Source organism: Crinia signifera, chromosome 11, assembly GCF_055691185.1.
Source record: "Crinia signifera chromosome 11, ASM5569118v1, whole genome shotgun sequence".
In the NCBI taxonomy this organism is placed as follows: Eukaryota; Metazoa; Chordata; class Amphibia; order Anura; family Myobatrachidae; genus Crinia; species Crinia signifera.
The window spans coordinates 38,431,899-38,459,767 of NC_139227.1; the positions used below are offsets into that span (position 1 = coordinate 38,431,899).

At 48.3% G+C, this 27,869-nt stretch overlaps 1 protein-coding gene across 2 annotated transcripts in view; it reads right to left on the reverse strand.

Annotated features, from left to right (window-relative positions):
- The window catches only part of PLEKHG4 (pleckstrin homology and RhoGEF domain containing G4), a 64,474-nt gene extending 38,091 nt beyond the window's left edge, over positions 1–26,383 (reverse strand). Inside the window, exons 1-6 of one of the 2 annotated variants that reach the window (XM_083164881.1) lie at positions 26,085–26,383; positions 6,998–7,195; positions 4,804–6,562; positions 1,316–1,495; positions 1,004–1,127; positions 779–872 (exon numbers count right to left, since the gene is read on the reverse strand). In XM_083164881.1, the coding sequence (XP_083021007.1) occupies positions 779–872; positions 1,004–1,127; positions 1,316–1,495; positions 4,804–6,562; positions 6,998–7,195; positions 26,085–26,087 (2,358 nt within the window). In that variant the 5' untranslated portion in view covers positions 26,088–26,383. The remainder of the gene's footprint in view (positions 1–778; positions 873–1,003; positions 1,128–1,315; positions 1,496–4,803; positions 6,563–6,997; positions 7,196–26,084) is intronic. The other variant, XM_083164880.1, reaches the window with a different exon arrangement.
- Positions 26,384–27,869: the final 1,486 nt, after the last annotated feature.

Below are 27,869 nucleotides of genomic sequence, written 5' to 3' on the forward strand. Positions count from 1 at the left end.
GTTTCCTAGGTTTCCTCTTGTGCTGGCACTACAATTGAAAACATGGGAAGAGTGTTCTTCTTGACACCTCCATAGAAATCTGATTGTACACCGCCGTGGAATGTGTTGGCGTTATATAAAGGAGGAGAGGCAACAGCAGCGAAGCTGTACTGACATTTGTATAGTGCCCCATGTGTTCCTCCCAGTTTATGTATGTGACTCTGCACCCTCTCGCCTCCAATGTGACGTGTAATAGGGCCCTCTGTGACCTTGGAGTGTTGGGCTTGGAGTGACAATGAGCGTATAAAGACTATCAGGAGGATTCATGGTGTCTGACGGGTGACCGACCTGGGGTGTAACAATATCCAGCCTTGACGTGTGCTGACGGCAGATGGGAGATACAGTGTGGTGAGTGACAGACGGAGGAGCTTTCAGTCAGATCTGCCCAGTACAGGGCACTAGGGCACCACTGCGTGGCACAGACATTTCTGCAGTAAGAACAATTAATCCGGAGCCATTTCCAACAGTTTAAGGTATATCTATATAGCGCAATAGACACACAGTACCCATCCTATATATTCCTCCAGTGACGATTGCACTTCCTAGAACATCCCATTTTTTTAGGCTTAAAGCCTCTGTATATACAACGGGTGAAGGGAACTCTCCCAATTTGGTGCCACTATCCCGAAACAATTCTCATGTCTCACTAGACAAATAATAATGACATGCTGGAGGGTTGGAAATCCGCATTGCTGCATCGCTAACCCTTCTGTACAACAAAACGCAAAGAATCACATACCTGGACTATATGAAGGGCTTTAAACAAAGCGGGCACGGGGGAGCACCTTCGTGCATCCACCAGTAGCGTCAGACCCAGCATTCTGCAATCTCTCCTGGAGAAGGGACAAGAGAATGGGACAGGACATCATGGTATGAGATTTACTAACAACGTGCAAGTGATAATATGAGCGGTGTGCACTGGTAACGCAAACCTCTCAGGTCATAAAAGTAGACGTGCGCTCACCGTACAGTGCTGTAGAAGTACAGTAAGAGACGCCCCAGTTCAGAGGCATTGCAGTGCGGGTTCAGCCAACACGTGTTCCGAGTGTTGATGATCACCAGAGAGCGGCCATTCCTGTCCCGCGTCCCTAAGCGGGGAGACAAAGTAGAATGTTGGTGAGAGAGAAAAAGACGGCTCAATACTCATAGTACGGAATGCTGAAAGAGGCAGATTAGTCCACTAGACTGTAAGCTCTGCAGGCCAATCTCTATCCTTGTGCCACTTCTGATGTATACATACAGGGTGCACACGTGTGATCTACAATAATCAGCTCACCGGGAACATACACCACCCCGCTCACTAGCACTTCCAGGTTGACATCCCTGACCCGTGTTGGGGGGGTCTGGCCTTCCCTTCTCCTGAAGGCTCCGGGGGACACCGGACATTGTTGCCATGACAGTGACTGATCCCTCTCTGGTGTCTTCTCCTGCACCTTCCCCTGTTCACTGCTCTGTCCTGTAAAGAGAGGAAGCCAAAATGTCACACTGCCAGATAGCACACGCACGCAGACACACAATAAAACATCACACACACACAAACAGGACAGTGCTATAAAAACAGCAAAACTATTACAAAAATCCTTTCTTACACCTAGTGGGCACATATGTTTATATGTATACGTGTAGAAACAGATGATTCTGCGCGGACAATGTAAGTTGAGGTCACAAGGTGCTGCACTATTTAACCTGGGGAAAGTAAATAAAACCTCGCAGCGCAGACAATGCCTTCTAGTAGGAAGATTACCATACAGCGGTCTATGTACTAAGACAGATATGGAGAGAAGTGCACATTCCAGTATATGGGGCTGATTTTATTGTAGATCAAAGCTGCAGAATGCATCCATGGGGTTTCGGCCGTGCCTCTGGATTTGGTGTTCCTGGGAGGTGCTAAACAGGTGCATGACGACATACCGCCTGAATGTGGGTTATGGGAGTGTGGAGGTGTGTCCCAGGAGAGTGGCAGGTGATTAATCACGTACTCTGATGGAGACGGTCCCCCTAGCATGGGGCCGGTGCGAATCCTGATGGCGTCTCCAATCGTCTCAACTACCAACGTACAAATTAGGTATCGGAGCCCTTGCACGGTCAAATGCACAGCGGTCTACCAGGGAAAGGGCAATACTAACAGTCACAGATGCAACAACGCCAAAGCAGTGGGCGATAGAGAATGAGCCCCTATGTGCCATCTCTCTGCCAATCACCACTGGAATGCACCCGGGCTATGCGATAGCACAAGAACATTATACGGAGATCACTCCCCCCAGCCCCCCATAATGGATAACCCCTTTGCCCTCAGTGCATCTCGTCTTCCCTGTGACGCCCATATAATACACATGGAGGATTAGGATTGTAGACATTAACAAAGAGTTCCTTTTCCTTTTTACAATAAACTCATCAGACTTTATGAATGCAGAAGAACAAAAGCTATCTACGTCGGCACATGGACTGACACACACACCAGGAATCCGGCATTTGGGTGCGGCCTCACCCACTAGGTGACACATTAAATGCCACCGCCGGCTGACCTGGCGACGCATCTCATATCTTCCATGTAACATAAATAGAATTCTTCCCTCCTACATAATCTGCCCACATCTCCGGAGCGCACAGGAAACGGAACGTATGGGAAGGACAGAGGTGATTACAGCCAGCAGGGGGAATGTGACGCTGGTTCCAGGTCACGGATAGTTAAGCCGTTGGCTCCTGACACATCCCAGCTCCAAATGACTTGTCCCACTGATATGGGGCAGGGCAGGATCACACACAGCTGGAGAGCTCTTTAGCCAACAATAAAAGCAGGCCCCTACCACTATACCCCCTGACAAGGCTGCTGAAAGATCCCCATGAATGTTCCATACCCGATGACTGGACAGGATAGCAAGCAGCACAGGTTAAAAGGCAGAAGTGTGGAATTTCCACCGTACTCAGATCACAGGCGGCTCAGGCCCCATTAGCTGTAACTGACGCGGGTGCTGGCTCCCGTGCAAGTGGAAGAACTGTGATCTTAAAAACAGATGGAGGTGCGCTTATAACAGAGCCCTAAGTGCAGTCGTACAGGCCTGGGGAACATGAGACTGTCCAGCTGGTACTTCTCAGATGGACAGCTCTACAGCAGCTGAGGAAGCGCAGGTAGCCAAAGCCTGTCGCAGTGATTATACCGGAGCAACAGAACAAGGCGTAGCGCCGATTCACTGGAAGCTGGCTGGGACAAACTGTCTCATCAGCTGTAGTTGAACTACAAGTACCTGCACAACCTGCCTTGGACGTTCTAACACAGTTGCCACCGTAAAACAAAATAAATGAAGCTGAGGCGCTGCCAGTAACACAGTTATTTTTGCTATTTTAATTCAGCGTTTGTCCTATCACTGGGGTAAATCCAAGCAATATAACAATGCTCAGGCATGACGTGGGAACTACCTCATAAGGAAAACTATCACTTCATCTATTAGCAGTTAGGGAATGACTATCCTCTGTCTCCCTCACCAGGAGAAGATCACAGCTGTCACTCAATCCATATTGAGCGCCACTCAATCCATATGGGGCATACTGTATCAATGCAAATACAGGGGTCTATATACACTTAAGGTCCCCCATACAGATGGAGCCTTGGGAGATGTCACGCTATATCGTCTGCCTGGGGCTACCGCCGATATTGTTAACGATATCGGTGGTGGAGCATATTGCCTAGTGTGTATGGGGCTTTGCAGTAGGAGCTGGTTATTATTATTAAGTTTTCCTTATAAGGCGCTACAAGTGGTTGGCAGCACCGTACATAGAGCACACATTAGAACAATACAGGGAACACTACACTTTACAGTAACTGGTTCGTTGGTACTTTATCTGTCAATTTAATCTCTTTATTCAAGGCTTAGTACATAGACCCCACAGGCACAGTTAGGAACGGATTGGCTGGTACTTTATCTCTCTCCAAGTTCTGATACATATACCCCAGGAACACAATGAATAATATGCTATAAAGGGCTAGCTATCGCATGACATCACGGTGTGACACACACTGGCCCCAGCTGCTGACCCCTCGATTGGGAGAGTCCCTGAAGAACACAATACTCGGACCGGAATCTGGCACCGGACAGGAAGTGAGCGCATGCACAGGAGAAGTCAGGAAACACATGGAGGGGATAACAACATCATTGCATAGGGGGTGAGTCTATCATTGTGACTATACAGTATATCTTGGGCTGTTTCAGAAGGCAATAAGGGTGAGACCTGAGGAGGAGGTGCATTCAGGCTCATGTATGAGCCTGGGTCCATGTTGCACTTGTGTGTGCGCCGGCATGGAAAATGTGCTGGACAAGGTATTATACTGAACTTATGGGGTGGAGATAGTAGTTTCTCCATGGGCAATGCACAATTATATCACATGGGTTCTTTATACGGAACTCCGGTGATTGATATTATAGAGTAATACTGTATCTAGACTTATTCAGCACTTGCAAGCAAGGATAAAATAATTTGATGGTGAGAGTTTCCCCCTGTTTGGCGTGCACACAGCTGTAGCCGCATACAGGGGCTGGGGATGGGAAGTCGGTGGAGAGGCGGTCCCTGCTCGCTAGGCTCCGAACACTCCCAGAACAGCGTGCACGTCTGAATCGGGCCCGATGAGACTAACCAAAGCGCTTTCACTGTAGAGAGCACTGGAATATACTGACCCTACAGCAATAATACGACTGTGCTCCCATGCCATGTACATTTCTGTATTAGAACATGTAGTTATACTGCAGGAGATGCATGCACTCTGTTTACCTGTGGAAGGCGCAGGTTCCCCTTCACCAGCGGTTTCTGTGCGATCAGAGAGAGAGTCCGTGTTTGCCGCCTGCTCCTCCTCAGTCACCTCATGCAGTGTTTCTAGAGGTAGCTGTGCGGATAGCAGAACGCTGGAGTGTTGCAGGCAGGTTGGTGACCGCTCGCCTTCCCCCCAGTAACATGGTGGATCCGGTGTAGCGGTTTCTCCGGTCTCCACACTGGGCTCAGTTGCGTCTCCATGACTAATCTCAGGGTCAGCTCCCCCAGGCTGCTCCCCACAAATGTTAGCAGAGAGCTGAAGTCCTTGTTCTGCATCTGTCGCATCTCGCTCGCTTTGGCCTCTAATATCCACAATCGGAGACAAATCCTCAGCTGCAGGCAGATCGCGGGGTTCTAGACCTATACAGTTTATATCATCTGGTATCACATCACCTGCCTTTTCCAGGGGAGTGCAGTCCGTCTCCAGAGAGTTTAGTAACAGAGGTACGGATTGGTCAGTCTCCCCAGGGTCTATCTGGTGTTCGCTAGGCACAAAAAGCCCTGGCTTAGAAGGTTCCGAGGCCTCGATGACTTCACTCTCACTGCCCGGTGTCCTGGAATGCTCTGGAACAGGTTCCTTCGTAGCATCTGTCATGCCCCAGGCATCCTCAGTGCAATCACTAAAGTGGCTTCTGTTTTCCTCCTGGAAGGTTAATGATGTGCTATAATTATCTGGCTCTGAACTTGGCTGCAAACAGCTCTGTGCGCTATTATCGGCCTCCTCTTTTGTATCAGTGTCCGATGCCTTTGGGGACACCTCGGGCAAGGCCTCGTTTTCCAGACTAAACGTTTGGTTAAAACCGTTAGTTCCTTTGTCAACAGGCAACGACGAGTGGGTTGATATCGGGGATTCGCGCCCCCCAAATTCAACGTCCACCAGATTAATAGTTTCTGGGTTTTTAGCATTATTTGTATCATAATGAGTGACACTGGCCCCCATAATAATCACCTTCTCAGAGGGCAACAAAGGGAGGCAAGGCGGAATTTCTGTGCATTTGCGGCTGCTTAAAATACTCTGGTCAGTTTGTGTTCTTTGGGTTGATTTCTGATGGCTTTTGTAGTTTAAGGCTATAGACTGAGTTAAGGATCCCAACTGAGGTCCAAAACGTGGCACTTTGATATCACGCAGTTCAACATACTCCCCTTCCATCTCGCTGGAGAAACCTGTGTGGACATCCAAATGATTAACCACTGCATCCTGACCAGGAAGGGCGGTTGGACATTCACAAACCTCTTCATCCTCTTGTTGGACCATCAAATCTCCTATGTGAGGTTCCTCTGACTTCTCAATCCCTTTGTGCGCCGCTAGCTCTGTGGCCTCACAAACTTCCGCAGGGATCTCAACTGACGGGGTTTTCTCTACAAACTCTGGATGAACGATCATATCCCAGTGTACCCTGAAGAGCTGCTCGTCAGATGTCAGGAGGCAGTTCTCCAGCGAGGGTCCAATTCGCTCGGAGTTGATAAATTCCAACCATTCCGAGGTGAAGATGGAAGTGTAGGAGGAGTCTGGGAGCACCACTTCCTCAACGTTATGTAGGTCCTCCGCAAGGCATTTTAGCACGATCCTTGGAGTCTTCCTCAGATAAGGCACCACCTGGAGGTAGAAGTCTCCAGGCTGCAGGAGTCTCCAGTTGATGGACGCCAGCTGTAGGACAATCTTGTCATGGATACAGAGAGGCCATCCAGCATGACGGAACAGCAGCCCACAGTACTGCAACTGCAAAGAGAAGGCAATAATAAGTATCTCTATAAAAGCAAAAATCTGAGTTGACTGTTCAAGGAACATCTATCTACCCATCTGTTCTGCCAAACTAATATATCCCCCCACACAGGGGCGTGACCACGGACATCCTGTAACCACGCCCCTCTATTGGCCAAGCCCCCTTTGTTTTACTGGGGCTCGACTGTCCTGGCGGTGCCCTACTTCCAGCACAGACTTATCTGTATTTCTGCAGAGGGATACAGACCAAACTGTGCTAAAGCACCACAGCAGAGAGTGACATCCCCGGCAGGAAAGGAGAACTGCACAGATTTTGAAAGGTGCAGGGTGCATGAATGAATGAATGAATGAATGAATGACTCTCCAAGTGGGATGACTATTATCACAAACTGCCCAGTAAGTAAATGATCCCCCCTTTCACAGAGAACTTACGCATGCCTCCTGCTGTAACTCCTGCAAGACTCGCTTGGCGGGGATGAGGAAGTCGATGAGGTAACTGAGGCCGTCTCCCCGGTAGGTCTTCTCCACAACATCCAAGACTTGGCACAGCAACGTGGCGGCAGTGGACTCGAAGGGATGGTAGAGGGAGGAGAGGGTCTTCTGAATGCAGTTATCCAGCGACTGGGAATCCTGTGGTGGGGAGAAAGCAAACAGCTGCTAAAAACATTTCCGTTTAAAGACCACCCTATACCCATAGGACTGCACAGCCGCTCAGGGCGAAAAGCAGTTATCCCTCTCTTAGGGAAATAACCTTGACCTTTTCTATGGACAAATTCTACCCCGGAGTGTGCATCGTATTTCTAACAGGAAACCGTCGTTCACAAAATAATCCCGTCCCCTCCGTCTGCCATTGTGCTGGGGGAGCAACTGTGAAGTCTGAGTTTTGTCGAAGAACACGGTCACCCCCGTACCCTTGTTATACCTGTGCCAGGACACCTAGGAAGATAGCGTCGCCATCAAGACACGGACGAACAGGAGTTAAGCTTCAGCTCAGCTGCTCCTGCCACAAGTCAGCCAGAGACACACAATGTAATCTCATCACACATCATCTCATTCACTTAAACAATTAAGACAATAAGGGGAAGGGGGGGGGGGGAGTGGTTTTCAAGTGACTAAATCCTTTTTAATTACCGTCATTTAGAGTCACCATGATTAGGGAAGGGGAGATAATGAATACTGAAGGCACATGTGTGAAGAGGTGAATACAGCGTGAAAATCAGGACTCGCTTTCTGCTGTTTATGATTTTCTTAGTGATAAAACAAATGAAAGTGACAAGAAGAGCCAGGGATTATTTTATGGGCAGGTATTTGTACTGTGCACAGAGATTCTGCAGCGCTTGCTACAGAGAACGCTTAGTCACTTACATTAGTCCCAGTACCACTGGCGCTTACAATTGACAGGGGGTGTGGGGGAGGGGGGTGTCACTCAATTCCCGACATTAACACCACATGCCTTTCTAGAATAGTACAACGCATCCACCTGGACATTGCACCCCAAGTATTTGCAAGACCATAATTGGCCGATATCTCTGCAGCCGAACATCCACTAGAATTGACTACCCCCATACAGCCCTATCCCATGGACACACACATGCATGCAGGGTTCATTTCTTGCCAGAAGCCAACTAACCTACCACATACCCTCCAATTGTACCTTTTCGGCCGGCCAAAATGGGCTTTGTACTAAGCTTCTGGGTCTCCAATTATCCATTGAAACTATAGGCAAGAGGGTGTGGCCACACTCACTTTACAAGTGACCATGCCCCTTCCCGAATTTGTACCAATTTCTGCCCTTCGGATGTTGGGAGTGTATGCTACCAATATGTTTTTGAAGTGTAAAAGGAATCCGGAGTAAACTCACACAAACACAGGAAAAACATACAAACTTCACACAGATAGCACTTTGGTCGGGAACTGAACTTATGACCTTAATAGCTGTAAGATAGCAATGCTAACCACCATGCTGTGAATGGGCCAAATTTTAAAGTGAAATGCTGTTAATGGGTTCGTCCCTTGGCATATAGATCCTCTAGGGCAGAGACTTAAGGTGCCCACACACTAGAACGATTTTATTGACGATTGGCCGATTTCAGATAAATCGGGCGATATATCATCCGATGTATACCAATAATCGGTCAAAATCGGCCGATATCGGTCCGATGCGCGCTCCCGTGGATCTTTTGCTAAAACTTCTGATCTTACGTGCTGCACGAAATTTAACAAAAGATCCATAGGAACACACACGGGATCTTAAGAAAAATCTTTGGTAAAGATGTGCGCTTGCCCGTAACCTTTTGTCCAGGACGGACAAAAGATTTCAAGGCTAATTTATGCGCACATCTTACGATCGCAGATCTTTCTAGTGTGTGGGCACCTTTAGGGATTCATTATTATATCTATGCCACAACGTAATATGAGTTGCACTATATAAATACACAATAAGAGTAATCAGTGGTGGCTCCAGAGAGGGGGCTGCAGCACAGTTCAAAATTCAAATTGGGGAGAAACACCAACTGCCAGTGAGTCAGTTTAGAATGGCAGTTGGTGGCAGTGGGTGTGGCTTCCCTATTTTAATTTTGAACTGGGCTTCAGCGCCTCCTCTGTAGCCTCCCCCGATAGTAATCATTTAGTCACTAGATACTTTTAAGACCCAATGTGTATATGGCAACGCAGAATATGTGGGGTCTCACTACAGAGTAACAAGGGCAATAAACAAATATGGATTTGGATTCCAAACTGATCGGCAATGATAACAATGTATCGTGCTCCACCACACTCCTAATTTACCAACGTGCTCCTCTGCCATTGATACTACGGTAAGCTGTGCAGGGTCCAGGTTTTGCTCATTCAGTAGTGGGAGAATGGTCTGGCCCAAATCCCACAGTGGTGAGAATAGGTCCACAGACCCAGCACGGAGGCCTACACAGTGGGAATTACTGGGTTAAGTAGGAAGCTGACATTTCCTGCGTCAGTATTAACAAAGGAGTCATTTAACAGGCACAATAAATTGACAGTATGACACAAGGGGCTTCCTGCAGAACGTATGTCTGCTAAACGGGACGACCATTAAACTGGTCTTTGTTTAACAAGAAGCAGGAACATTCTCCTTTATGAATGGGGAATGGACGTAATAAGCAGGGCGGACCCGAACACCAATTTCATTGGACGTGGACACAGGACCAGATAACCACAGCATGTACAGATGCCGGGCTACATATGTACTGCAAAGCGCAACAGGATTATGCTGGTGATCTAAGTAAATGTTAATAAACAATGCATTTTATATTTAGCATGCCTCGGATATTGGAGATCGCACCACTACCCCCAACATCCGACACCAGGAGATGTTGGCTCCCTCTCCGCCATCTGTCTGGGGCCTCGCTGTACACATGTCAGCTTTTGGGGTGATCAGCAGGAGATGAGGGGACAGAAAATCAGACACATCTCCGCTCTCTCTCTTTGGTGCCACTTTCTCCAATAAACTTATACAATGTGCATTGGGGCGATTCAGACCTGCAGGCCGCGGTCTGAATTCACTAGCCCAGCCAATGGTGCATGTGAAAAAAGGGGTGGGCGGGCCTGTCAGAACACAGTCATGCCCTGCATGCTCAGGGCGGCGGCTGATTTCACATGTCAGCGCCCACCCCCATTTCGGGCCTTCTCCAGGATAAAAATAAGTATAGACTAACTTTTATCAGCAAAGGGAGGAAAAATCATTGGATGGTGTTTGACCATCCGTGTGGCCGCCTGCAAGCGGATGTGTAAGTGTACATTGATTGGCAGCAAATATACGCAGCCTAGCGAGCAGCTCTGAATTGGGCCCATTATTCAGCCGAATCGCCACAAAGTGCCCGGCATTACACCCTAAAGTCATATCTTAAACGGGCTGTTAAAAGTCAACAGAAGAGTCTCCATGAAAACGTCTTTCAAGTTACTGCAATGAACTCGGTTCCAGGTGTTAAAGTAAAATAAACCTGGCATTTGTCACCCTGGCGTTGTAACCGAATTCCAGACACAAGTATAAACAAGTCGTCAGTTAATGACTGGCAATGAAAAAAGGTTCTGTCCTGGGGACTTGCCATCGAGCCGCGACAAATAAGGAGCACTCGCCTCCTATTGCATGATTAATTCCCCAGGGAATCCGAGCGCGGAACGTGTGACCGGACCGGAGATGGTCTCAGGTCATTCCAAACATATTCTCTACTAAGCAGATTTCTGCTGAAACGGCCCATTGTCCGCCGGCCCGACTGGCATTTCGTTTTGTTTTCCCTCGGACATTTAAAGTTGGTTTCCCATGAGGACGAAAATCCAGAAAAAGGCAAAGAATCCAAATACTGCAGGGGAAATCAGAGCTTACTAACCAGAAAATGGAGGCGCTGTCCTAACATGAGGCCTGATTCAGAAGGGGATGGGGTTGCAGCTGACGATTACCAATAGACCAAGGCAGAGAGGACACAGAGGGCAAACATTACAACAATATAGGGTGCACAGAACTAACATTACAGTAACTGAGATACTACAACAGAGCGCAGGTGACAACTAGCAGCACAGTTCTCAGTACACAATACAACTGAGATGTAGGGAAGCAGAGGAGGTGTCCGTGTACTACCAGGAGCAGCGCCGTACATAGGGCACACATTAGCAAATACAGGGTGCACGCAACTTAACATTACAGTAACTGAGACACTACAACACAGCGCAGGTTACAATTAGCAGCACAGTAGGTGTCCGTGTACTACCAGGAGTGGCACCGTACATAGGGCACACATTAGTACAATACAGCTGGGATGTAGGGAAGCAGAGGAGGTGTCCGTGTACTACCAGGGGCAGCGCCGTACATAGGGCACACATTAGCAAATACAGGGTGCACGCAACTTAACATTACAGTAACTGAGACACTACAACACAGCGCAGGTTACAATTAGCAGCACAGTAGGTGTCCGTGTACTACCAGGGGTGGCACCGTACATAGGGCACACATTAGTACAATACAGCTGGGATGTAGGGAAGCAGAGGAGCTGCTGTCTTTGGAAGAGATGAACAAGTTAGAAGGGTTGCCAGTATAGACAGTCGCTGTATAAGAGAGCTGTATGTGAGGTGCGAGAGAATAGGGTTGTGAGAACAGGAGGGAAGAGGGCCCTGCTCCAAGGAGCTTACAATCTAGAGAATAAATGATAAAAGACCAGGGTTTGGGGCCCCAGTCAAGTGATTTCCTGAACACCCATTAATCTAACGAACCAGAACCCGGAACCCGGATCTATAAAGCATCACTACTACCACAGGTGCCCATCTGTCTGATTGATCCACTATCTCTGATTAGCATTAGCTGCATATAGAAAGCCTGGTTGCACCAGGGGGCAGGGAAGGCTGTGTGGATAGAACGTGGCCCAGCCTTGTACAAGCAGAGAAACCACAGAGCATTGCTGGAATATGGAATGCAGAATGCTTCCTGGGCACATTAACCCACTGTAGGAAGGTTTCTATTCCCATCTCTGGGACACACCGGAGCTGGAGACACATTCTCACCACAGGATCTCCACATCAACGTGATATGTGCAAAACTAATCCTTGTAAAAACAAACTGTGAGACAATATAATCCCACTAATCAGAGACTTGGGGACCATGGACTAAACCTTCAAAAGAAGAGTTTCCCCCAGTAACCAATCAGGTTGCAGCTAACATTTACCTAGTACCGTCTACAAATTGAGAGGTAGAATCTGATATTCTGTTATCTGGGGTGGGAATGTTTTGTCACTCGGTAGCACAGACAGGGGGGAGCTCCTCTTGTCTGACCCTGAAAGCAATGTTGCTAAATCAATCCATTCCCGGTTTTCAGGCAGTGCAGGTTTGGAGGATTTACATTTCTAAACCTGGTGCATTTGCGCAGCACAACATGTGCTATATGTAATGGGCACACAGTAACGGTCATCTGCACGCACAAACAATTGAATATTGCCCGCAATTTTATACAGGAGATTGGGCGCACCCAAAAATTAATTCCCCCCTTATGGAAACAGCATAACTCAGAATCTACTGTGAAGTGACCATCAGCTTGCTAATAGGCAAATGCTGCGATCTTTGCAGGACCCCACCAGTCGCCATCGCCCACAAGGGGCATACACACAGAGCAACCCCTGCTCAATTTCTAAGTGATCTAGTCAGAGATCAGAGAGTTAGGAATGGAGCTGAAACCACCCCATTGTGTATGCCCCTTTACTCGCAGCTGAGGTGATACAGGTATATACTGTATTAGGCCTGGAGATGACATCACACACCCTCCCCTAAAACACTTGGACACTCCCTGCGTTTTTTTCCGTCATCCCTGCATTTTCCCTGACACGTCCTTTTCTCTAGCGGGCATTGCACAAGCGTACCACGGGCCCTACACATGCGCAGTGTATCGATAGGTCGTTCGCTGTGCGAATTTGCACAGCAGCGATTAGTACTGAATCGGGCTCTATGTGCGGTCAGCTGGATCGCTTCTTCAGCAGTGTAACCAGTCAGGGGTCAGTGTATGGTAATAGATTACATGATGAATGTAGCAAACACAGTATCTGGAAAGGGCATATTCCCATAAAGTCAGCCAGGACCCCGACCCAGGGGCACTGCCCACTGTGCACTTCTTCCCAGTATGAGCCCAATTTCAACAGCACCCACATACTGGCTTATGTCCCGACACTGAACAAAGCCCTGATTGTGGGTCAGAGCAGATTCCCATCCGTGCCACTCCTCCCCCCTTTTAAAATACTTCAGTGAGCAAATATCAGCCATGCCCAAAATAGATGAAATGCTAGTCATATCCTCTATACCAGGGCTGGGCAACACCGGCCCTCCAGATGTTAATGAACTACACATCCCAGGATGCTTTGCATTAGTTTTGCTATGTGGCCATGCTGAAACTGATGCAAGGTATGCTGGGATGTGTAGTTCATTAACATCTGGAGGGCCGGTGTTGCCCAGCCCTGCTCTATACGGTCACTGACAGCCCTTTCCCAGTCCGGGATACTCAGACAGACAGCCATCACCAGAGAGGGAGGAATCATGGGTATCCCAGGCAGTGGTTCAGCCTGCGGGCTCTCACCTGGGTATAGGATACATGCTGCAGTAGGGTAGTCTGTCTTGCGCATTACATAAAGTGTTATTTCTCCATTGTGCACTAGAATATAGAATACCATCTAAAGGAAGCTGGCCCTTTGGTCAGACTGTGGGACAGAATCTGGCCCTGTAACTGTAGCACTGAACTACAACTACCAGCACACCCAGACAACCAGCACAGTACTGAGACTTATGTTTCTTTCATAGTTAGCAAGTTGGGGCGCAGGTAACACCTCACAACGCCATTCCCAAGATTCCGCCATCACTATGGAGGTCTACTAGTAATGATACAGGGGAGTCCCAGGGAAATCTGACACAGGGGTCTGTGCATGAAGCAGTGATCAGAGTGGAGGGGATGCGGTCATTTGGTCTACAGCCTTATGGTCGGCACCATTGGGTCGACATGGGAAAAGGTCGACATGTGTCTAGGTCGAAAGGTCATTAGTTCGACATTGTCTAGGTCGACATGGAGTTTTTCACTGTTTTTTGAGACAACATGTGTCGACAGGCGGTATTACATGCACTACCATCCACTAGGGCGTGGTGGGAGAATAAAATAGTGTGTCCCCCCCCAAAAGCCTGTTTTTTAGATTGCGGCAGTGGAAACACATAGGTCCGCTAACTAAGTAGAATCTTCTGCTTGTGTTTCTGGGTAAATGGATCTTTATTTTTATTTTTTTTTGGGGGGGGGGGGGGGTGTAGGGGAATTGCGTAAAATAAAATGCAAAATATGATCGTGCTTAATTCCCCCTTTAGTGCTGATCATTAGCAGGTTGCACAATTGGGTATATTCAATACTTCTTGCGAGCTGTGCTGACTGCTCGCTGTCACAGTTCGCACGGTCAGTACTGATCCCCTCTGCACACACCGTTTCCACAGCGCTGGGTTTTTACAGAGATGTGGAAACGGCGCGTGCAGCCGCTAAAACAGTGAGGCTTGCGGCCCTTCATTAGCCACGTGCCTCGCTGTTTGGAGGAATCTTCGCCGTCACCTGACAGCAAGGGTTCCCCCGAACATTGAACAGGGTGAGCGGCCGGCACAGGGGGAATACAGCTCACTGCAGGAACTCACACACACAGCACTCTATTTGTGGCTGCCTACAGTCCGTAAACAAAATAAAGCGCTAATGATAATTATTTATAGATAGTGATTTCCTCAAATAGATTCCCCCAGAGCTGTGTATTTAAAGTTACTCTTCATTAATATTCCCAGGTTGCTAATACAGATCATTTGCTTTGCACCCATCTACCCAATTTACTAAGAAGTTAGAATCTTAAGAGAGATGCCGCTGAGCCTTCTAGAAGCTGCTAGATTGCTCAGAACGCTCAGCACACAGTGATGTGTCATTGCTGTGTGCTGAGCAATCTGTCAGGGCCAGTGTTCTCCGCTGAGAACACTGGCCCTGATCAGCGATTAAGTAGATTTTTCCAGCATGCTGGATATTACTTGCACACGGTGAGATGTAGGGGCGTTTTCTAAGCGATCTAGTGAGATGGCCCCGTGTGTAAGCCCCAGACAGTTCTATGCTTTTTCAACTTTTCAACTCAGGTCAAGTTGGCTTTCTGAAGCAGCTGTCTCCCACACTTCTGAGTGCTCGTAAAAGGCCAAGTTATTTTGGCTGGGGACCTTAATTTATCTGCAAACCCTCTCATTAAACATATCTCGGGAGCGCCTTCTCTAGAATTACCCCAACAGCCCCCAGGACTCTCTACCTCAGTGAGAAGGTCATTTCCTGCTCCAGAAACACCAGCTCCGATAACTCACCCTCAGTTCTTCATGTCCTCCATATTTCCACTGCAAACTGAATGCAAAAATGCGGAATAATGTCACCATCATAATAAAAAAATCAGGATTTAGGGTCTACCTCCAAATGCCGGGTTCCTGTCAGACGACCGCTTGCCACATCGTGTTTAGGATACAGATGTAGCGCCGGGACCCGCCAGAACGCCCCACTGGCGAGCGGACGCTACATCTGACTGGGACCCGCGAGCGTCCCAGTTTCCCGTCGTCAGGGGACGGGAACCATGCCCGTCTCCACTTCAGGGAGACGGGCAGGGTTGGGGGGGGGGGGACGGGACTGCGGTTGTAGGGGAACGTGGCACAGGGACCGGCGGCGAGGTGAGCTCCATTGTAAGGAAACGTGCGCGTACCCTTCCGAAGTCTGGCGCGAGGCGAATCCACCGTCAGCCCCTAAAGACTAGAGGCGCTCCATCTGTACATGCACATTTTCAGTCACTATTTCCCATTGCGCATGTGCGACGTGTATGGTGCGCATGCACAGACGGTCAATAATTTGCAAACTCTCTAAAGAGTGAGCCATACTGAGTTAGGCCCCCAAATCCCTTTTTATCAACATGCACTCTCCCCGAGCTCACACCCACGAAACTTATCATCTCTACACCACACGACTTCAGTCCACAATGACAGGTGGCTTTCATTAACTTGCACCAGTCGATGGAAGGCCCCCCAGTATCACTCACTGCGGCAATGCCCTAACATTATCAGCGAACATCCTCAACTTGTCCGAAAGTATTCTGATAGACCTCTGCTAAACTCTACACCACAACTTTGATGAATGTTACAAGTCTGTCCCAGTAACCCCCTCATCTTCGCAGATAAATTAGGGTCCTTCATTGACCGTCAGTACAAATATTGCTGGGTTTCAGCTAAATTCTGATCCTAAATGATTGCTGATGTTCGCAAGATGAATGTTATAGTATAGAAGTCCCGAAACTGCTTCAAGGACTTGGCGGATCTTCCTGGTTGGACGAACCTGCCCCTACAAACTCAGAAAGTTCGGTCTGGCTTCATGTAAAACTGTAGGTATACGGTTCACAAACCTCTCTATGAATCTTTATACAGTGCTGCCTCCTTCACAAATTAATCATTTTCAGCGATCCTTAAATAACTGAAAGGAACCAAACATTTTTGGCTCTTTTCTAGATGGCTTGGTGGGTGGTTCGGAAACACAAGCTCAATCCTCTAATATTATTATTAACATTTTCTTATACACTGTAGCTCAGCAAATTCCATACAGTTGGAAACAACAGTGATAAAACAAAACTGGGCAGTTGCAGACAGTGGCCCTTATTCAAATCTGAGCTCAGTACAAATTTGTTCTCAAAATGGGCAAAACCATGTGCACTGCAGGTGGGGCAGATGTAACATGTGCAGATCGAGTTAAATTTGAATGGGGTGTGTTGAAACTGAAATCTAACTTGCAGTGTAAAAATAATGCAGCCAGTATTTACCCTGCATACAAACAAAATAGTGTACACAAATCTAACTCTCTCTATACATGTAACATCTGCCCCACCTGCAGTGCACATGGTTTTGCCCATTTTGAGAACAAATTTGTACTGCAATCAGATCTGAATAAGGGCCAGTGACAGAGGTGGGAGGGCCCTGCTCGCAAGCTTACACTCTATAGGGAAATAGGCATTTAGACACAAGGATAGGTGTCATCTACTGTATAATGGACCACCAGATGATTGCAAAGTGTCTTGGTGGGCTGAATAATATGGTGACCCAGCAATGTTGGCCTGGGGTCAGGAGGATGGGAAAGTGACAGAGAAAATAAGGGAGGACATGCTTGGACTGGACAGTGGGGATGTGATTGGATAAGAAAGGCTTATGAATGGTACCATGCGGGTGGTTCCGGAATTTGGTAAGCTTCCCAAATAGGTGAGATTTCAGGGAACACTTGAAGGTTTGGAGCATGGGTCTTCAAACTGTGGCCCTCCAGATGTTGTGAAACTACAAATCCCAACATGCCTTGCCACAGTTTTAACACTCCCTTATAGCAAAACTGTGTCAAAGCATGCTGGGATTTGTAGTTTCACAACACAGTTTGAAGGCCACAGTTTGAAGACCCATGATTTGGAGACTAGGAGAAGGTCGACATACATTAGGTAAAGTCAACACCTTAAATAGATCGACATGGCCGGAAGGTCGACAGTCAAAAGGTCAACATGAGCTTCACATTTTTTTTGTCACAAATGTTGACACAGTTGTAGACACTGTCTAAAGTGTACCGCTGCGCTCGCCATGCTTCAGCCAGGGTAAATCCGTGCGCTTGGCACACTATTATATTCTCCCACCATGCCGTAGTGCAGGGGTGGGGAACCTTTTGGGGTCCAAGGGCCGTTTCAATTGAGGCATAATGACTCGTGGGCCATTGAAAAAGAAATTAAAAATCATCTTGTGGCAGCCGTACCACGCTCCGGCGGCTGCCGCAGTTTATGAGTCGCCGGTCTGTGTGGTCCGATGGCTGTGCAGGGAATTTGATACAGGGGAAATCTCGCGAGAGGTCAGTAGCTCTCGCGAGATTTCCCCTGTACTTGACTCACTGCACAGCCATCGGGCGGGTGGACAAGCCACAAAGACCGGCTCCGGGGGCCGTATACGGCCCGCGGGCCGGAGGCTCCCCACCGCTGCCATAGTGGATAGTAGGGTTTGAAATACAGACTGTCCCCCCCTCCCCCTGGCAGAAGAGAGCACATACAAACGTACATCATCTGACTTCCTTCACCAGCACACCCAAGAATGAAGGAATCAGATTACTGGCAAGCAATGTCTGACCAACTAACCTAATGACTAACTAATGACAGCTGCCATACAGGTTTGGTCAATTTTACATCAACGTACAGAAAGTTAATGAAGAGTTTTTGTTCACAAAGGAAAAGTAAAAAGTTTACTTTGTGCACGCTGCCAGTTATCAGTGAAAGTCTCTCCCAGAGATCATGTCACTGACAAGGATGCAGAATAAGCCGTCTTATCAGAGGCAAGGTGTGTGACAGACAGCTCCGATAACACAACAAAAGCCTGTTAAACATTACAGAGCTGTCTGAGCCCTCAGTATATATATTGCGAAAGATTACTAAAGCCAAATTAAAATGATTTTCATTTAGATATCCCCTTTCAAAAACATGTGTGGGGCAAAATACTATGAAATAAATGTTTAAAACCGAAAATGCCTATAAAAATGAATAGTTATATGCAATTTCCATGAACAACTAGTGATAATAATAGTAACGACAATCCAGATTTTTTAAAAGTTATCTGCTCTTGTCTGTGCGCTGCAAAAGCTGCAGTGTCATTGGTCAGAGCACCGGGTATGGCAGGGTTAACGCTGGGAGCACTCCGGCAGAACGAAATGCAGAGCCATCAAAACTAGGGGAGGCAGACAATGGGATGTTAGAGAACACAGATTTTCCCTTCTTCCCAGTCCCAAATCTGAAGGCTAGGTTACAGCACGCGGAGGACTGGGGAACCCAAACAGCACTCATACACGGGCCCTCTCGCCCCCGCTAGCCGCACCTCGCTTCCACTGGCGAGGATTAGCAGGAGAACATCCCAAAGTAGAAACACAGATATCCAGACGGCCCTGCCTTTCTTGGATACATCGTTTTTCGAGAGACTGTCCCTATTTTCCATAACAGACTGCGGGCACAGTCCCGCCTCTGCTCTGTATGCAATTATAAAATCATTTCCTATGCTAAATGTGTCTGGTTTATACTGTAAAAAATGAAAACAAAGTTTCATCGGGACTCGGCTTAGGGGTCATGTTCCGATGAGAGTCAGCGGTACCGGAGGCCCTGTAATTTAGCAATTAAAAAAAAAAACAGTGACCCGATGTTTACGCAAACCATAAATGCCAGCGCATATATACTTGTGGGTAGACATTGTCATAAGAACAGTTACGGTGCCCATACACTAGGGCAATATACATACAATTTGGTCACTTTTTATGTGGTTGCGGCGATGAATCGGATAAAAAGCGCCCAAAGTGCATGCATTTGACAGCAGGTCCGATGCGATGCGCATCACAGTGGAGAATGCAAGTCGTACTGCCGGTAGGAGAGATCTGTCAGACTGCAACCAAGCCATGTAGGCTAGGCTGCAATCGCATTTGATATATCGCATTCAAAAGGACTACATGCGATATATGGTATGCGGTCCTGCCACCTGGGAGGTTCCTGAACGACTTCTCTTCTCCGAGAAGATGCCTAGAGTATGGCCAGCATTGGAGGAACCAATTCCTGTTCCTTATGGGGAAATAAACATGGCGAGACACACACCGGGGTAATTAGCGGTGAAATCCATACCTATAACATACATCTAGGACCCCTCCCTTTCTCAGGTATTACTTAGGACCAGTCATAGCTGCCTGCTGTGTGCTTACGTTAAACACCCCCTTTAATCAGAGACTTCTGAAATGTCACTGGTTCTATCATGAATGAAGCCCCAGATTTCTCATAAATCTTCAAATCTGCACTTTGAAGGAGGCTCTGTCGGAGTTCTAGGACTAGAACTGTAAATCACAAACATTGCAATATACACACTAGTTCACAACTGAACAAACAACTGCCGTGTATAATACAACACATGTCACATCAATTTGCAGGTTTACTGCCAGGCCGCCTGTCTGCAAAGACACCAGACTGGATTTCAATAACAGACTTATGCAAATCCGCCATGTTTTCTCTGAATGACAGATGCGGAGACATGAATAATGGGGTTTAGTCAGATCAGCATACTTCCTGCACTACGATATCACCTCCATACACTGTTGCGGTAACATAAAACACTGGAAATGCAAGATTTATTGTGTAGCGATTCTGGTAGGATATTGTGTTTTTTGTCTGCAATTTTGCCTTCAGAATCCATGATAATATTAATAAGTGCTATTAGGAGACCCCTGGGAAACAGACGTGAGAAAATATTCTCACAAACGTTCCGCAGAGAAAAAAAAAAACGGTTTCTCCGTCAACTAGAATTCCGCTTCTGTGCAGTATGTCGTTGCACTCTGGATTTGTAAATACATTTTGCAGCATTAACGCCTGGCCGCAGAAGGGATTATAATTGCAAGTCGGCTGAAAGGCCGCAGAAATTGCAAAGTCGCCAGCAAGACGTGGAAAACTTTGTGGTTAAATGTGGAATTTCTCTCTGAATTATTAAATGCTGACACAGGGTGCGAATATGAATAATCCACCCAATCCCAAACTTGCATACAGGCCGCACAACAGTACACAGCTTTGTTGACACTCATCACATCCTGTACACTGTATAATTATCACTGCGATAATGCATTTACAAAACGACTCAAGGCAAATTTGGGGACGACGCATATTTTCCAAACTTGGGCCGTTTAATACTCTGCTTCGGCTTTCCCGTTTTAGTGCCAAATTGGAATAATTTGTTCCGAAATATTACAATTCATTGTACTTATATCCATTGCCAAATCTTGCTCTGCTTCCCAATTATTTTGTAAACCTGCAGGAGTTTCTCCAAATGAAATTTAATTGCGCTAGGCCGAAACCCCAACTGGAGTGTTGCCTTGGCAACGCGTCCAAACTGCATCCGCCCAGTCTCAGGAAATGCAAACCTGTGCTACGTACAAACTTTCCTATGAAGATAATGAGCTTTCAAGCCTATTAACTACATCAAAGTGCTGAGGAGGCGGCTGTACACATCATCATTAAAATTATCTTTATATATTTATAAGAAAAGGAAAATGCACTTTGTTGGCTGCAGGAAGACCAGATTATCAACCTTGTCCTCGACCGCCCTTAACATGCCAGGTTTTCATGGTTTCTTTATTTATGCATGGATAAGTTGAATTGAGTTGCTCCGTAATTAACACACTGAGATTTCCAGAAAGTATCTTGGCTTTGCTAAAAGCAGAAGACAGTAACTCTATGCCAGTCACGTGACTGGAGTATAATTATCTGAGGGGTTAATTTCAGGAATACCTTCTCCTATGCAAACCTAGGAACGGTGATGCAAATCCGGTAAACATGGCATGGTGTCAGACCTTGTGCTGTAATGAATTCTTATTTCTCCTCCCCAAGGACTGGGGGGGGGAATCACTATATATTTCCTCTACCTGGCTTGGATGCTCAGTTTGGATGCTCTGAACATCCAGCTTTTTGCAAGTCCGGACAAGTTACAACCTCAGCCCTCACGTCAAAAGTAGTTTTTAAAATAGCTACATATATATATTTAGGCCTGAACTCACAAATATACCGTAGCTATAAATATATACCCGTAGATGCTAGATCTACTACTGACTGGAACCGCCCAGACTGTCCGGATATGCTTGTGTATTTATATATCTTGTTTTTAATACGTTCCAAGGCACTGAGTTCTATTACAGCGTCTAAGACAATTCCGAGATTATTTACAGCAAATGTAACCTCTGGGGTTATTCACCCGTCAATGACCAGCTGCCTCAGTGAGGAACGTGCTATTCAGGTATCTGCAAAAAAAAAACTAATTTACCGTGGTCTAGGTCACCTGACTCAAGAGGAAGCCATTTTGTGTGGCGTCACTAATCATATCACAGGTAGGTACCAAGTTATCCCTTTAATACCGGCAATGAAAATACTTTATTAATCTGCTACATGCCGCCGTATTCTGAGAGCTCTTCCGATTCAGTCAGAAGTGGCGAATCAATAAAGACAGACATCTTGAAATGCAATTGTCAGCAGGTTTTCTACAAAGAACTGCCAGCCAGAGATTTCAGCAAGGGCTATGACTAGGGGGGTCATTTTGGTTGATTCGTTCACACGGGGGAGCATTTTTTTTAATCTGTGCATGCGCATAATGAATTATACGCATGTGCAGGGTCCCTGGGTGAACAGACATAGTCGCCGATCCATTCGCACGGACCGATGCGGGCCTGGGGTGGCGGAATCTGGTGTCGCCCATGGTAACGCCCAGCATGGCCATTCCCATGGGATTGCGGGCGGGAGGAGGTGTGCCTGGGGCGGGAGGCTGACGTCTTCGGCTGGAAGCCCGCAAATATAAATCAATCTCCACTGACTTATATTTGCGTGGCCTGAAGAAATAATTTTATCGTTGGCGACCATCTAATGATTTCTCCACCAGCGGGACATGCGAGGGGATGTGTCTTCGTGACACATCCCCTCGCATGGTTGGGACTCGGTAAGCTGCGAGCTTTGCAGCTTACCGAGTCAACCAGAATTAAGGCCCTAGGTGTTGTCTTAGTATAAATGATCCCCTTGGAGGTAATTCACCTGTCATCTAGTGTTGATTCTAGCACCCGCCATATTTGAAAACCCATCCAGTTCCTCTTCCCTGCCAGACCTGTGCTAGAAACACCACAGCAGACAGCGACACCTCAGGCAGGGAACAGGAACTGCATGGGTTTTCAAAGATGGCGGGTGCTAGAATGAAAACTATCTACAGATGCTGGGCTGAACCAGTATGCAGACTATTAACTGCAGAACTGCCTGACAAATATTCATGAGGCCCGGCTAAATATTCATGAGGTCCGACTAATATTCATGAGGCCCGACTAAATATTCATGAGGTCTGACTAAAAATTCACGAGGCCCAACCAATATTCACCACAAGCAGCTAAGCAGACAAAATGGCAGCCTCCACCACTGGTAAACGACAGGTGCACATTGAATGCTAATCATATAATTTATCTTGTTGACCAAATTGTACAGAGAGACCAATGCAAACACATTCTTCCCTCTCTCAGACAGACCAGCAAAGGGAAGCTGCACTTTTATACTGCTGGGAATGTAAATAAGCAGCACCTGTTTCATATTATGCCGTATTTAGAGCAGGTTGTGATGTTGCACAAGAGGGAAACCAGCTTTCGGAGGTTTCCACTGTTTACTTTTGCTCCGTAATTATATTACACGTGCTTAAATATTCTATAAATGTAATATGATCACTACAAAAGGTACAGCCTTTAGATCCCCCAACGCTGCAGACACATCCGTGAACCATGCAAATTGTTATGCCAGGAGGAGATCTTTGCACGCAACACGCACAGGGCAGAGAAACATATGAGATCATAGATCCAGGACGGGAACGACTGAAGTCTCCCAGGTCACCAGTTTCAGCTTATTCTAAGTTGGCAGCTGCCCAAAATAAATGTCTTGCTTTCTGAAGGTTTCACCAGTTCAAGTCTTTCCCACTGTGGTATAACACTGGTCTGCTCCTAGCACACTATAAGCACGTCATGCTAAAACTGCATGAGGAGAGGTGTAAGACCACCACGCTGTAAGAAGGGGGCCGTCACATACAGACTAACCGGCTACTACAAATTTAAGTATTTATTCATGCAGCAAACAATAATGTACCATGTATGCCACCGACAACTAATAGAGGTGGATATTACTAGTACCCAGAGCGGCAGGTGGCATGCCAGTATGCCCATGGTACCTTAGCACAGATAATGTGCCAGGCATGCACCTAATAACTGGAAGAAAGGTAATGTGCTTCTGGTACCTTGGCAGACAGGTGATGTGCCGGGATGCCCCTGGTACCTTGGCAGAGAGGTGATGTACAAGGTGATGCAGAGTGTACACAATATAGAATAGACAGTATGACTCCTACAATACACAACACAAGCCAGAGCCAATAATGCAAGGACATAAGAGGGACAATTGGAAGAAAAGAGGGACAGGGGGATCTGAGGTGCATGGAGAATACAGAGCGGAGGTGGGGGGGCCGAGGCACAGAGACACAGGGGGGGCGAGGCACAGAGTGTAGGGGGGGGGGTGAGGCCCAGGGGGCAGGCGAGGCACAGAGGGCAGGGGCGGCGAGGCGCAGAGCGCGCAGCTAGCCAGGCACAGAGCGCGCAGCTAGCCAGGCACAGAGCGCGCAGCTAGCCAGGCACAGAGCGCGCAGCTAGCCAGGCACAGAGCGCGCAGCTAGCCAGGCACAGAACGCGCGGCTAGCCAGGCACAGAACGCGCGGCTAGCCAGGCACAGAACGCGCGGCTAGCCAGGCACAGAACGCGCGGCTAGCCAGGCACAGAGCGCAGGGGGGGGGCGAGGCACAGAGGGCAGGGCGAGGCACAGAGGGCAGGGCGAGGCACAGAGGGCAGGGCGAGGCACAGAGCGCAGGGGGCGAGCAAGGCACAGAGCGCAGGGGGCGGGCGAGGCACAGATCGCAGGTGCTCACACTAAGCATGTAACCTCTGTGTGTTCATACAGGATGTACATACTGGGTGCAGGCAGCATACCAGTAACACATATACAGGCAGAATGTCAGTAACACACATGTATACACTGGTTGCAGGCAGCATGTCAATAACACACATGTACACACTGGGAGCATGCAGCAGGCCAGTAACATACATGTACACACTGGGTGCAGGCAGCAGGTCAGTAACACACATGTACACACTGGGAGCAGGCAGCATGTCACTGACACATGTACACACTGAGTGCTGGCAGCATGTCGGTAACACACATGTACACACTGAGTGCTGACAGCATGTCGGTAACACACATGTACACACTGAGTGCTGACAGCATGTCAGTAACACACATGTACACACAGGGCTGGCAGCATGTCAGTAACACACATGTACACACTGAGTGCTGGCAGCATGTCAGTAACACACATGTACACACAGTGCAGGCAGCATGTCAGTAACACACATGTACACACAGTGCAGGCAGCATGTCGGCAACACACATATACACACTGAGTGCTGACAGCATGTCGGTAACACACATGTACACACTGAGTGCTGACAGCATGTCGGTAACACACATGTACACACTGAGTGCTGGCAGCATGTCGCTAACACACATGTACACACTGAGTGCAGGCAGCATGCCGCTAACACACATGTACACACTGAGTGCTGGCGGCATGCCGCTAACACACATGTACACACTGAGTGCTGGCAGCATGTCGGTAACACACATGTACACACAGTGCAGGCAGCATGTCAGCAACACACATGTACACACTGAGTACTGGCAGCATGTCAGTAACATACATGTACACACAGTGCAGGCAGCATGTTGGCAACACACATGTACACACTGAGTGCTGACAGCATGTCGGCAACACACATGTACACACTGGGTGCAGGTAACAGGTCAGTAACACACTGGGTGCAGGTATCATGTCAGTAACACACTGGGTGTAGGCAGCATGTCAGTAACACACTGGGTGCAGGCAGCATGTCAGTAACACACTGGGTGCAGGCAGCATGTCAGTAACAGACATGTACACACGAAGTGCAGGCAGCATGTCAGCAACACACATGTACACACTGGGTGCAGGTAACAGGTCAGTAACACACTGGGTGCAGGTATCATGTCAGTAACACACTGGGTGCAGGTATCATGTCAGTAACACACTGGGTGCAGGTATCATGTCAGTAACACACTGGGTGCAGGTATCATGTCAGTAACACACTGGGTGTAGGCAGCATGTCAGTAACACACTGGGTGCAGGCAGCATGTCAGTAACACACTGGGTGCAGGCAGCATGTTAGTAACAGACATGAACACACGAAGTGCAGGCAGCATGTCAGTAACACACATGTACACACTGGGTGCAGGTAACATGTCAGTAACACGCAGGAGAGTGTGACACATGTAGCAGAGTATATAACATCCCGGGTGCTGTCCTTACCATGTCCTGTGCTGGCTCCGGCCTCTCACCTCCCCGCTGCCGCCGTTACTGCTGCTGCTGCTGCTGCTGCCGCTGCCATGTCCCGGGCAGCACTCTCAGTGCTACTGCTGCCTGTCCTCACTGACTGAGAACCCGGCCCCGCCCCCCGGAGCCCTGCACAGGGGGGAGTGCGACTGCCGGACTGCTGGTGTCAGCGTGCATGCAGCCTGACTGCTCCGGGCACAGTGGGGTCCTCTGGTCGCTGTCTGTCACTGCATCACTCTGCAGTACCTATACCAGAGGGGTGAGAGATGGGCAGTTTCGCCAGGTGCAGCTATGTACTTACACAGTGCCTAGTATGTCCATAAAGGAACACACCTCCCTGTAATAATGGCATTCTGTATGAGCCACACTCACTGGAATAATCATTGGAGAGGGTTCTTCGGATCCCTCCCCACCACATATTACAGCAGTGGGATTCCACATTAAGGGCTGCCTAGCAAGTAGGTAAACACAGCCACACCGAATGCATGCCTCGAATCCAAGCACTAGCATGCAAGCGATGTGTACGCTTACACATCCACTCGCCTGCGGCGACATGGAGGAAAAATCATCTGGTGGTCGCACACTATCGAATGATTTCTCCTACTGTCGGTCTGAAAAGTAAGTATATACTTTCAGATAGCCGCTATCTGCTGAAATGGGGGCAGGTGCTGAAGTTATGTGATGTCAGCCGCCCAACCCAAGCAGGCATGGACACACCTGCATACCTCCCAACTGTCCCGCTTACCGCGGGAACGTCCCGATATTCGGGGATGATCCCGCCCGGGGCCGCCATTGTCCCGCGGTGGGGGGGGGACAGTTGGGAGTCCCCCCTGCCTGCCAAGAATAGACGCTGTGCGCATGCGCACAGCGTCTATTCAGCGCCGACAAGCGTCGGAAAACTGGGGTGCGGCTGGAGGACGCGTCATCCCGCGAGGCCACGCCCCCTTTTCGGGAGCGCGCGCGGCTTTGCCACGCGAGAGTCCCAACCTCCCAACTGCAGTAGTTGGGAGGTATGCACCTGCGCTCGCAGGTGTCCACCCAGTGCTTCCATGGTCACTCACCATTTTAGTGGGCAAACTTTTACAACACTGGATGGTCTCCTGCATCCAACCCCTTCATGCCCATCATTGAAACCCAGTGTAAAACTCGCCAATGGCATTGAGGGGTAGATTTCTTAAGCTCGGTGAAGTGATAAAATCTGGCGATGCCCCATAGAAGCCAATGGGCTTCTACCGCATCCCACCGCCGCCCCGCAACGACCCCCCGCCGCCCCGCACGGACACCCGCCGCCCCGCATCGCTCCCTCACCTGTGTCCGGGCAGCACAGAGCTGTGCTGCCCGGACATGTAACCTCCTCCCTGCACTGATCCTCTTCCGGGTGCAGGGAGGAGGAGAGCCCGGCGCAGCAGCAGCGTCGGGTGTGGGAGGGAGGGGGGAGCCGCTGGGACCCGGAGACTCTCACCGCAAAGGACAGCTCTTAACGCAAGAGCTGTCCTTTGCTATAATTATCGCATATGTTACAACATATGTGATAATTATAATTGCGATGGGGGGCGGATATTCTTAGAGAATCTCCCCCCAAGACTGTAACTTCACAGGTTGGAGCTGATTGGCCGGTGATAAAAAAAACAGACACTTTATCACTTCACCGAGCTTAATAAATCTACCCCTCAATCTGGGGATTTGCCCACGCACATACTCCTGCATGCACAAACCCTCACCATCTGGACCAGGGGCGACTTGGACCTGAACAATCAGTTC